Source organism: Dama dama, chromosome 15 (genome assembly GCF_033118175.1).
Source record: "Dama dama isolate Ldn47 chromosome 15, ASM3311817v1, whole genome shotgun sequence".
Lineage (NCBI taxonomy): Eukaryota > Metazoa > Chordata > Mammalia > Artiodactyla > Cervidae > Dama > Dama dama.
The window spans coordinates 19,448,280-19,461,775 of NC_083695.1; the positions used below are offsets into that span (position 1 = coordinate 19,448,280).

General features: G+C 39.0%; 1 protein-coding gene across 7 annotated transcripts in view; it reads right to left on the reverse strand.

Moving 5' to 3' along the window:
- Positions 1-13,496, reverse strand: part of ANK3 (ankyrin 3) — a 720,826-nt gene that overhangs the window by 146,527 nt on the left and 560,803 nt on the right. For all 7 annotated transcript variants that reach the window (XM_061161588.1, XM_061161586.1, XM_061161587.1 and 4 more), the window contains exons 18-19: positions 10,824-11,021; positions 5,896-5,994 (exon numbers count right to left, since the gene is read on the reverse strand). In XM_061161588.1, the coding sequence (XP_061017571.1) occupies positions 5,896-5,994; positions 10,824-11,021 (297 nt within the window). The remainder of the gene's footprint in view (positions 1-5,895; positions 5,995-10,823; positions 11,022-13,496) is intronic.

Sequence of the window (13,496 nt, forward strand, 5' to 3'; positions counted from 1 at the left end):
AGAGACAGGAGAGATTTTGTCTCTTCTCTTTGCTCTCTGCCATCTAAGGATACAATAAGAAGATGGCTACCTGCCACCAGCATCTTGATCTTGTACTTCTCAACCTCCTGAACTCTGAGAAATCAGTTTGTCCAAGCTATTGTACTCTTGTTATAGCAACTCAAATTGACTAAGACACTCCAGCAAATGGGTAAATTAGAATTGAAAAAGGGGTGCCCAGAACACAGCTGACTGTGGAAGGTAAAGATACCTCTCAAAGTAGGTGCTGCCCTAAAGAGCTGACTCTGGTTAGATTCTGTTCCCTGAACTGACCTGTGAGTGCAGCCACACTAATCAGACCGTGATGATAAGCTCACCATAACTACATATAGATGAGTCTGACTTACACCCCCTAAAGCTGCTTCATGTGTGACGATCCCACTTTGAAGACCGGAATCCACCTGCCTGCTCTGTGGGGTTCTTTCTGGGTACTGAGGAACTCAGGATGCTGCATTAAGAGTCAGAATGCCACTTAGGGAGGGAGGTCTTCTCTTACCAGTTCTCAGTACAATTAGCTTGATTGATTGAAGTAACATTCCCAGTGTTAGTGACAGATGACGGTTTCCAAGCCAAAAATTACAGAAAATATTTCAAACTTTTAAACACTGAGGAATGCTTCAAGTTTTCAGTCAACATGCCTAAGCTATGATAAACAGTTTCCAATGGCTATTTTGCTATTGTACTGATCACATTTTTAAAAGATACTGGATCATTCTAAGTATCTTAATGCACAGTTTCTCTCCCGTGTTCACTCTGCTATAAGATACTGATCTGCTTCTATTTTACAAACACTATTTTGTTAAAAATATGAGTGCATGGCCAGGAAGATTCAGTTTGCATCCAGAGAAACCAAACTGAGGCTCCTCCATTCACTGAGGGTCACAAAATTCCCACGTTAAGTGGCACCTGGCACAAATATGCCCAGAAAAATGTGATTTGGGCAATTCCTTTCAACTAGTGGCAATATGCTTTGGAAAGGGCAACTCTTCGTTTTTTTGAATAACTAAGAAGCAGTCTCAGTTCCGATAACTGAGCAGTTTTGTTTCCTTTTTTCACTGTTGCCTATACATCCCATCATTACAAGCTGAAGGGAGTCATCTCCTTGAGGTAATATTGAAAGGTTGTGTTTGTGTAGGAAGGGCAAACAGGCACAGATGGAATATTCAGGCTGGTGTTTCTCATCCGTGGTGCCTGAGCATGAGATCTTACTAAGCAGTGGTTAGGGGCCTTCCTGTGCAACACAGTTTGAGAAAGAGGGGCAGGAAATCCACAGTATTTTCTCTCCCCCAAACACTGTGTTCTCTTGGAGTTCATCTTTGGCCTTCCTTGCACTTCCTCAGTGAACACACCCACTTACAACTACAATTGCTTCAGTATGTTTTGGGGTGGTCTAAATAAAAGGCTTCCAGAGATTATCCTTTTAAAAAGCAAAAGAAGTGGCTTCATTTTAGTTCAACAACACTGAACATTAAACCCTGTGGCCAGCAGCACAATTTCATCTGAAATGATCTGATGAACTTCAAATACAAAGTGAAGGGGAGACTTGGCGGGTCAGAAGGCCAGTGGGAAGGCTGCCTGGGTGGTTACCAAGATGTTCCGGTCTTTCCGCCACAACAGAGAAGAGCTCTTGATAATTTAATTATTATTATTTTAAAACTGAAGCCAGTGAATCAATCAGTACCACACATTTTAACTAACTATATGCTGGTAGGGGACGTCATCTTTGCCAGGAAGAGTTTGGAAGTTCATGGGATGTAATCAGCTCCTTATTTACAAGGTTAAGAAAAGAGTTCAAACAACCCATCTCTCTGCACTCCTGCCCTGCTCAACTATGGGACAATCACAGCCTCCCTTCTTTTTGGTGCTGTGATCTTTGCTGAGAAGAAAAAAACAAGGAATTTTTTTCAAGAGGCAGAGAGATGCTTTCGGGGTTTTTGTTTGTTTTCACTATACTCTGAGGCATGCAGGGTCTTAGTTCCAAGAGCAGGGATCGAACCTGTGCCTCCTGCATCAGAAGTGCGGGGTCTTCACCGGACCACTAGGAAAGTCCCAAGAGATGCATTCTGAAGTGCACCACTTGTAAAGGGCAGGAAAAGGTACATGCTTCAGAAATATTATACTGAGTACAAAAATGATTACTGACTGTGACCTGAGTGGGCTGGGTTAGAGGGAAACCCTGGTAGAGACCTGAGACTCTTAAATCATGGGATCGCTTGTGCAAATCAGGAGCAGAAGGTTCATGGCACCATCTCTCCCCATGCCAATCTGCCCTTGAGAATCACTGCTTTAACCCCTGACTGAGTGTTGGTGTCTACGTTGGATATGTTGGGACAAAAAAGTATTGAGAAACAGAACTCTATTACTGCCTTCTAGAAGTTTTAACTTACAACGGGATAAGGTAATCAAATAAAATGGTTTAAGTCTGTGTGTATATGTGTGTACTCAGTAGCTTCAGTTCAGTTCAGTTCAATTCAGTCGCTCAGCTGTTTCCGACTCTTTGCGACCCCATGAATCGCAGCACGCCAGGCCTCCCTGTCCATCACCAACTCCCAGAGTTTACTGAAACTCATGTCCATCGAGTCGGTGATACCATCCAGCCAACTCATCCTGTCGTCCCCTTCTCCTCCTGCCCCCAATCCCTCCCAGCATCAGGGTCTTTCCCAATGAGTCAACTCTTCGCATGAGGTGGCCAAGGTATTGGAGTTTCAGCTTCAGCGTCAGTCTTTCCAATGAACAACCAGGACTGATCTCCATTAGGATGAGCTGGTTGGATCTCCTTGCTGTCCAAGGGAGTCTCAGGAGTCTTCTCCAACACCACAGTTCAAAAGCATCAATTTTTTGGCACTCAGCTTTCTTCACAGTCCAACTCTCACATCCATACGTGACCACTGGAAAAACCATAGCCTTGACTAGACAGACCTTTGTTGGCAAAATAATGTCTCTGTTTTTTAATATGCTATCTAGGTTCGTCATAACTTTCCTTCCAAGGGGTAAGCATCTTTTAATTTCATGGCTACAGTCACCATCTGCAGTGATTTTGGAGCCCCCAAAAAATAAGGTCTGACACTGTTTCCACTGTCTCCCCATATATTTCCCATGAAGTGATGGGACCGGATGCCATGATCTTAGTTTTCTGAATGTTGAGCTTTAAGCCAACTTTTTCAGTCTCCTCTTTCACTTTCATCAAGAGGCTTTTTAGTTCCTCTTCACTTTCTGCCATAAGGGTGGTGTCATCTGCATATCTGAGGTTATTGATATTTCTCCCGGCAATCTTGATTCCAGCTCGTGCTTCTTCCAGCCCAGCGTTTCTCATGATGTACTCTGCATATAAGTTAAATAAGCAAGGTGACAATATACAGCCTTGACGTACTCCTTTTCCTATTTAGAACCAGTCTGTTGTTCCATGTCCAGTTCTAACTGTTGCTTCCTAACCTGCATACAGGTTTCTCAAGGGGCAGGTCAGGTGGTCTGGTATTCCCATCTCTTTCAGAATTTTCCATAGTTTGTTGTGGTCCACACAGTCAAAGGCTTTGGCATAGTCAGTAAAGCAGAAATAGATGTTTTTCTGGAACTCTCCTGCTTTTTCTATGATCCAGCTGATGTTGGCAATTTGATCTCTGGTTCCTCTGCCTTTTCTAAAACTCAGTAGCTTAGTTGTGTCCAACTCTGTGTGACCCCATGGATGGTAGCCTGGCAGACTCCTCTGTCCATGGGATTATCCAGGTAAGAATACTGGACTGGGTTGCCCTTTCCTCCTCCAGGGGATCTTCACAACACTTCTCCTGAGTCTCCTGCATTGGCAGGAGGATATTTTATCACTGAGCCGCCTGGGAAGCCATGTGTATATGTGTATGTAAATTTGTATATGTGTATGTAAATAAAACAACACAGGGTGAATCTACTTACTATGAAGTTGTAAATTTCTAAAGTAAAGATATCTTTTCTGATGAAAGTGTACAAGCAAAATCAAGAATATAAGCTAAATTCAGTCTGACTTTATCAGATTTAAATGCTTATATTTTCATGAAAAGTAACAAGACACCATCCAGTCACTGCTGTCGCCTTCATTGGTTTCTTTGTTAAATAAACAGTTATCTAGGAAGGCATTCAGGGCTAAAGATAAGGGGTATTTTTTTTTAGAGTGACAAGTTTGGAAGGCAAAAGAGTGGAGAGAGAGCTGGGCAGTTAGGTTACCAAAGAGGCCAAGGAGCCATCAAGGGCACAAGGCATTCAGAAGTTGGAGTGTGGGGAGCTGCCTAGGTCACATCTAGGACTACCTTGAGAAGAGATCAATACATTTGCTTTACTATTTTAACACAGAATTTAAAAAGCATAAAGGACCTTGCCTGGTCATATCTTTTTTGGGCAGTTTCTTTCTAATAGAACTAAATATAACTTGCAAAGATGTTCTAAATACACATGCTCTGTGCTTGCCTTAAGATTTCAATTCTTGGATAATCAGGCTCCATCTGCACTTTATATTTTAGTACATACAGCCTCTTAGTCACTAGGCTTTGCATTTGTATGCAGCTGTATGTTTCTGTCCATTTTCTTAAACTTAAATATGTATGTTAAGTGAGGGTGGGAATTTTTTTTCTTGTACAGTTCCTCTATTTTCTTTTGCTGATGTAGCTGTCGATTTTTCAACTTTGCTGTTAAATGCAATACTTTGTAAGAATGCACAAAATTACTGGCAGCAGTATTGTAATAATGTTTTATCTTTTGGAAGGCACAGTCTAAACCCAAACCCTAAACTCAAGGCTGTAAGTATGAATTTAATTCATACATAAGATCTATTTAAATATAAGAGTTGGAAAACTGCACCTGTTGATCACGAAGATAATGTTCTACTTCTGATAGAAATAATATCTCAACAAATGTTGCATGTATATGAATGGAATAAAATTCCATTGTTGGAGAAAGAAAAAGTATGGGTGGAGAAGTCACAGCCGTAGAGAGAACATTGTGCAAAGGGCGTAGTCTACTCAGGGCTGCTCCCTGTTCTTGTCCCACAAATCCAGAGTGATCCTGACATCTGCAATACCTTTTTACCTGGCTAATTCCCAGTGATCCACCTATATTGTTAATATCTTCAATATCGGTTCACACACCTCAGAATCAATCTATGTTATACCCCAAAATGTTCACATTCACAATACAGTATTTAGCAAGTATTCATGTTTGTGTCAAACATGTGACACCCAGAAAGAAAGAAAGAAGAGTTACATTTTGAAGTAGGTAAAACAGGTTTGATATGAAGAGTAACAAACTTAAGCACTGAAAAAAATGTTCAGAGAAAGATTAATATCAAGTCCTATCTTTGATGATGACACAAAATATCCACTTATCTTCTATGAGTCTGAAACTGTGGTGTTTTCTGAGATGAATGAGAAATTTGTTTTTGAAAAGATTAACTATTTTGGCTGAGAGAGACGGGGGGGGGGGGGGGGGGGTGCAGGGGGTGGTTGCTAGCAATCAGACACACCATAAAGAATTTAGCAAATGAGTAGTAATTGAGTAAAACTTAATGTAACCTCATCCATAGACTATGCCTGAACAAAGTAAGGCCATCAATTACTGACTAACAAATTTTTCTAAATGCATTTTTAAACTCAGTCATAAAAACTAAGAAAGAAAAAAAAAAAAAAAACTAAGAAAGGTATATGCTTTCACACTCCGACCTTGAAGAGTTGACATGCTGTAACAAAGGTTAATAAACTGTGTTAACACAGGAGGCATCAACATACAGCTACATATTCGGGCCATGAAAGGTAAAAGTGCATGGGACACCACAAACAGTGGCTTTGGTGTCCCTTGTACAGATATGCTTTGGATGGGCACAATCTTTTTGCGTACCTTTGTCTGGGCGTCCACATGTGCCCCCTGGTTTACAAGGACTTCGGCCACATTCACTCTGTCTTCTTGAGCAGCCAAATGGAGTGGGGCCAGGCCACTCTGCAAAATATCAAAGTGGTCATCTTACATGAGGGATGGATGGCATACAAGCATATTAGAGAAACAATTTATGACTTCAAGAAGAGTGAACCTAGAATTTTTATGTTAAAAAAATTTATAGAGTAAGTTTATATATTAGCATGTGACAACACTGTTATCTGCAGGCTTACTGAAAAATTTCAAACATCCTCAAAAGCGGACGGGATAGACTGAACCTTGTGTACCGATCACAGATGCAGCAATTATCAAGTTCTTCCTCTGCTTGCTTCATCCAAGCCTACTTCCTGTATGTTCTTTTCTTTGCAGAAGTATTTTAAAGCAAATTCCAGACATTATATCATTTTCCTCTTACGTACTTCAGTGTTCACTTTTTTTAAAAAAAATAGAGATTTTTAAAACTCACATTATGCAAGAGTTTTATTGCATTACTAGTGATACTAGCTTCAGCAAAAATTAAAATAAAAATTGTTTATAAACTGTTACTGACATATGATGATAACATTTTCTCCATTAAATATTAAAATCCAAGGCTGGAAAACATTTTCTGTATGTTGCTTCTGGGTAGGAAAGATGGTCTGTGAAATGTAATATGAAGTCTATTTCATGAGAATTTCAAGATCATTTTATGAGACTGGGTATTTGAAATGGACTCTACCACAGAATGGACAGGCTATGTTGTTGGCCATTATTCCAATGGCCAAGAAAAAAATCACTAAGACTGTACTCTGGCTTAGAAATCTTCTGTAGCTGCATTTTTTTCATAAATAACATTTATGAGAAAGTAAGCTGGTGTAAGTGCTTCCAGATTCTTTTCTTTCATCCATAATGAGCACAGAAGTTACTGTCTTTTTTTTTTTTCCCCTAAAACACCTCACCAGACAAGATCTGCTGGCACATGTTTTAAATATAAATTTTAAAAAATTATTTGATTGCACCTTGTAGCATGTGGGATCTTGGTTTCCCAACTAGGGATCAAACCCAGGCCCACTGCAGTGGAAGCTCAGAGTCTTAACCACTGTAACACCAGGGAAGTCCCAGAGGTTAATGTCTTAAGTCCTGGAAGCCTTCTTTCTCCTCCACCAGCATCTGTGCAGCAAGACCATCAGCCTGTCCCATTTGTCAGGGGAAAGGAGAGAGCCACATGCAGCATCAGGAAGGGCACACGACATGATTTATTTAAGGGCTGCTATTCTATCAAACACATGCCAGGACTCAGGAAGAGTCATTCACTCCAGACTTTCTGATGCTGTTTACAGACTTTCGGAAGAAGCTCACCCAAACCGAATAAAGAGGAAATAGAAAAAGGAGGAGTGGTGCCTTCACTTGAAATCCAAGAAAAATAAGCCTGGGGCCAAAACTGGCACCACCCAAACACTGACATAATCATAGAACAATGTTCCATGCTCCACTTTAGAGGCAACAGATATTTTCAGCCATAACATTTTGTGAAAGTGTCACAACCCCCCCTTTGGGGAAGGTATTCTGGCCTGTGCTCTATCCTCTCCTGTTTCCCCATGTATGTTCATGCTGCCCCGGGGATGACCCACTCCACCTTTGGCACAGAGTCACCTCCAGCTTTCCAGGGCTTCTCTCCCTCTCCCTGCATCTCGAAAAGGGCCTCATTGTTACTATTTATGTGCAAACCCTCTACGTGCTCACTTCTATTGAGAGCATCATAATCCCACATTTAAACTCTTTTCTGGTCTGTCTTCCTCAAACCACTGTGAGCCTGTTGAGGCAACTACTGTACCTTTAATGTATAGCCAAGGATTAAAGTATCTACATAATAGCATTTAATCCATCTACTAATTAAGTCAGAGGAAAAAGCACACAGCTTTTGATAAAATAGGATAAAGTAAATAAAGAAAGATCATTTTTCTATTCATGATTTTTTCAATGAGATGGTTAAAACAGCCCTGTTTGAGTTCAGAAGTTATCTGTTAATCTTTTATTGAGTTTTGACCACAGCTCATTTTTTAAATGGCGTTTGTTAAAAATAATACATTTTATTTTAAATAAAATAAACTTGGGATAGCAGTAGCTTCGTTTCATAGTCTATTAGCTGTGTGAAGAAGTACAGCTACTTGTGGTCTTCAAAATTCATGTGAGAAAACGTCAAAAGCAAAATGGAATCCAATTAAACAGTAGCACTTCAGCAGGAACTTAAGTTCAGGGTTCCTTTTTCTTAAAATCTGAGAACTGCTGGTGAATAGTAAGAAAAGAAATAAGTGAAAACAATTGAGTGTTTAGTTCAATGTAACTTTTCACAAAAGCTAAATCTTCTAATATTCATATTTTTAAAGATTTTTTTGACATGCACCGTTTTTAAAGTCTTTATTGAATTTGTTACAGTATTGCTTCTGTTTTATGTTTTAGTTTTTCACTCATGAGGCTTGTGGGATCTTAGGTCCCCAACCAGGCATCAAACCTGGATCCCCTGCAGCGAAAAGCAAAGTCTCAACCAATGGACTCTCAGAGAAGTCCCTCAATATTCACTGTTTAGCAAGGAAATAAAGTCTAGAGTGAAATGGGGAGGTAGGATGAGGAAAGTGGGGTGGAGGGACAATAACTGATGTCTAAAACTTTGGAAACTCAAGAAAAACAGACAGAAAGCCTGTCAGAATTCTTCTTGAGTAATAGAATCCTACTGATTCTCTACTTTCACACCATAACTTACACTTGATACAGAAAATGATGAGAAAGGACGCAAAGACTTACAAATACTTTTGTATTAGACCATTTCTAGGAATTGTGAAGTTCTTAAAAGTTCTGTAAGTACCATGTGCTGATGGAAAACCAGAAAATTTCCTTGGTGGTGTATTGCTTAGGTAGACGTTATTCAGGAAGGTGGTTGGACACTTCCAGGTTTCCTTGGTTTACTATGTCTTTTGGACCTCAGAATTCCCTTGCTAATGTTCAGTCTACCAAAGTAGACACTGAGGAATTCTTTCTAAAGTATTCTCAGTCTAAATTTAAAAAAAAAAATGGTTTTAAGGTGAATTCAAGGCCATATATATATATATATATATAAAACAACAAGTTGGCTAAAGGAATTTAAAAAGAAAAAAAAGTTAGTTACACTATATGTGGGTGTCAAACCTATGTAAAATGTTCCCTTGTTAACTAATCGCTTCAGGCCTATATTGTCTCTGGGAGAGTTAATAAGATAATATTCTGGGCTTCTAAGAAAACATATACTAATGGATGCCAGAAGGCACTTCAATTTGAGAACGCCAGGTCCTCCATCTCATTAAGACAAGTAGAATTTTGCAACAAACTATTATAAATCTGGCTTGTGCATTAGTATATGAACCTTAGAAATTCAACAGCTCAAACAAACCCTGATTTTAATGACTATTTGAAATTGCTTTGTGATTCCCATTAATGCTGGGACACATATCCCAAAAGACAGGTTTAAAAAGAAAGATACAAGAAAAGAAAATCAGTAAACCAGGAGGAAAAAAAAAAAGAAAATTGTGTTGGTTCTGCAATGATCACAAAGTATTTTCAAGATTCTAAAAGTGAGTATTTTCTTACGTATGTCTTTTCATTTATAGAATTTGTTAAATCACCTTGGTGATTAAGATTAGTGCATAACCTTTCCCCCAAACTGTAAAAAGTCTAAAATTAAGACAATTATTCTTTTTCTACTTAGAAGAAGGTACTAAATATTATCTCAGTTTACCTTCATGACATTTCTAGGAAGTAAATATTGTGGGCATTGTTTATTAGAGGACAGAACTAAGGCTCAGAGAGGTCACATGACTTGTCCAATCAAGTTATACATCAAGCAGAAGTCAGATTTAGGATTTATACCCAGGAGATTCAAAGCCTCCACGATTACAAAGTATAGGCCACATATATTAAAATATTAAAACTCCTTATGACTTGTTGCTGTAAAACTACTGTTATCTTGAAACTCTCCTCCAATATCTGAGCTATGACTGAGAAATGTCACAGCCGTGCCATCACCATCCTGTAGAGGAGAAGCTAAATTTCAGGGAGTTTGGATTATTGGGTATTTGGGGGCACTCTTGCAGACTTCTGTTGTATCTGAAGACTTAAGAACATGGGTCTGGAATTCTGGGTAAATCTCAAGACTCAGGTATTAATAAGCAGGTCAACAAAACCAAATTCTCTGATAATACAGTGAGATGCTATAATCTCATTCCTGCTAATTGTGGGCTGGATTTTTCACAAACCTTTTTACTAACCAAGGAGAGTCAAATGCAAGGGTGTGGGAGTCTAAAGACTTTGAGGAACAGAGACTTAAAGGGTTGCCTGGAACTGCCAATTTACCTACAAAGACTAACTTTTTGATCTACTGAATAAAAGAGCTACTCTAAATTTCTGTTACTAAAATGAACTTTCTGAAGGCAGCCCTGCTCCTAATTTCTCTTTGTAACCTAAGACTTAAAATTAGGACAAACAAGGAGTAGGTACCCCTCAAATGTTTCACCTTACAACTTGTAATTTACAACTTATAGCTTCTTATTTACTGTGTCCTGGTGAGGTCACAATGTTGCCCATTGACTTATTATAAAAAAAAACTTCACATTATTAGAAAAATTTTATGGACTTCATTTTTATGGCTATAGCAATATATACTCACCTATATGACTTTGCAATTACTGACTTAGCATTCTCTTATTGTTTAAAGATATTTTTTCAAGTTCTTCCTATGATAAATAACATTTTGGTAAATATCTTTGTGCATACTACACTTTCCACATTCTATTTGACTTGAATTTTTCATGACTTCTTAGTGATCTTTCTGGAGGTGAGGTTTCATTGCATGGTATGCTTTGCAGAGAGAAAAAAAAGGTTACCTTATTGCTCAAGTTCACATTAGCATTTCTGCTGAGGAGCAGTGATACCATGTCCACATGTCCTTCCTGAGCTGCAAGATGGACAGAAGCAATTCCTTGCCGGGTAACTGCATTTGCATCAGCACCATATTCCAGCAGAGTTGTTGCTATGTCCATCTGGTTCTTTTTGGCAGCAATGTGCAGTGGTGTATAACCATTCTGTCAACACAAATCACTTGGTCACATGTCCAATCACAAGATAAAAATGTGTGCACTGCATTTTCAAATAGTATGTTTCCCTTTCTAATGATTTTCTTTGACCATTTAAAAAATCATGATCGAGGAAGCAATCACTGAGAAATCAAGAGTGTTATTAATGTAGTTCCCTTGTGTTGCCCATATATCTAAATAGGGAAAACATTCTACAGACAATTTAGTTCAAGAGTCAAACAACCAGTGGTTTTACAAATGGGAGATGGCAATCCCTCGCACAGACAGTATGTAGGTGCTCAATAATTATTTGCCTTATGTATCAGCGACAGAAAAACCCAACTAGAAAACAAATGGTGCCCCTGTAGCAGGGGCCATTATCCTACCTTTAAAATCCCTTCAATAGTCTATTGCTTACATGTTGAAATTTTTTATTTTTACAGTAGACAAGATACTGTAGTCTCCTCCCATTTGCCCCTCTGAGGCCTCCTTTATGGAAACTCCAGTTTCTACATCATGCTTCAGATGTTTTGGTCCACAAAACAACATATGGCTCCTGGTTCTGTCTTGCCTTACCCTACCAAGGATTCTTTTCTCCAACACAACATGCCCTTGGGGCCAAAATCTTTCAGTTGAAAGTTCAGCTCAAGGGTCACACCCCCATGAAGTGTTTTACCTCCCCTTCCCCTCTTACACCTGCCCCTCAACTTGACTGACTCCAGTCTAAATCCTGGATATATTTAGTGGCATTCTTCTTCATGCATCTGTCTCAAAATGCAAATTTGTTGAGAGCAAGTGTTGTTCCAAACTTGTTTTTGTGTCTCCAGTGCCTGGCGGTGACTGGCAAATCCTTTGACTGAGTCAAGTTTATTAGAGCTTTCAAAACACCCTGGGCTCCTTCTCCTGGTTGATCCCTGTTGCTCAGAGGTGGAAGGAAGCAAAATTCCTTTGCCAAATTGTTCATAAGCTAACTCAAGAGCCCTCAGAGTCCTCTGTCCTAACAAAGAAAGGTCCCCAGCCTCATGGAATGCTCCTGCCTCTCGGTCATTGAAGAGAAATGGAAGACTACATTTTGACACAGGCCTGAATCTTATTATATAAAACATGCCAATGAAAAATTAAAATTATTTTTTTTTTTTGGTATAGACAAGAGGATTTAGAGAAAGAAAACAGAAAAAGAAAAAAAGAATAATTGGAACTTATACAATACAAAGAGAATTTCTATTTGAGAATATGATCCAAACCTGGACAACAGATCAGTCAGAATCTTTCCAAGCCACATGGACGGTTCAGGAACAACTCAGAGGGCAGTGGGAGCTGCTGGATCACTGGTCAGCTAGCCTACTATAATTAACCCTCATATCTACGTCATTGGTTTCTTCTAGTGTGACAGCATTTTTCACTTGACAAACATTCTTTCTATAATCAACTGTAGAAGATTTAGGCTGTTGGATATCAACTGATATCAACCAGGAAGTGGAAATGCCACTTCCAGACTCTTTTGAAACCAACCTCTGCCAAGCGGGATGGATGGGTCAGGGTAGAAGATCTTATATCCTATTTTTAGTTTTGACCTCTTGCCATCTGGAAACCCCAGATGACCTGAGAAGCATTTGGCCCTCTGCTCAGACACACCCTAAAGAGATCGTCTTCAGAGCCAAACACAGAGCTCTGGAATGAGCCCAGCTCTACAGTGAGTGACAGGAAGGGGTGAGCTGTTTTACTGCCCTCCCCACCCCTGAAGAAAAGGAAAAATTCACAAAGCAGGGCTAGGAAACTTGATTATTCAAGATTCTAACACTAGTTAACTAGAGTGGTAAGCACAGATAAAGTCAGAGTCCAGCTTCCAACCATGCGCCTTATCTCTTTTTGCTTTTGCTACTGACATAACCTTCAAGTTCAGTAACTGCTTCACCTCTACTGGCAAGTCAGCATCCTCTGAGATTGTGACAATCCTCTTGATTACTTTTAACTCCACCAAAAAAAAAAAAAAAATCATATGCTCTTAAACAAAACAGAGAGGCTCTGGTGTCTCTGTAAGGTACACCAACTCTAGACAAGCTATTCATTATTACTGAGGGGTTTATCCTGAGCTCCTTATCGGAGATACAAACAAAAGTATAAAGCAAGGGAAAACAATTCAGGGTATTATTTTAGAATGGATAGTTCATCTCAGAAAGACTTAAGAAATAGTTCAAATGATAAACGAGTTATTAATCTTGAGATCTATAATAAAAATTTCTAAATTCCTTAAGCTCTTTTATAATTTCTAGAAACAAAGGATTCTTATTTGTCATACTAAAGGAGACAAATATATTTATCAGAAGAGAAATAAAACAGTGGGGGATTGAACTAAAGAATAATCTTAATACTTTTTCCTTCTTGATGCAGAGGACAAAGTACATGCCATGTATCCTTTTGCATTTCAAGATAAAAACAAGAGCAAAACAAAAACAAAAACAAGAGCAAATGTAAATATAAATT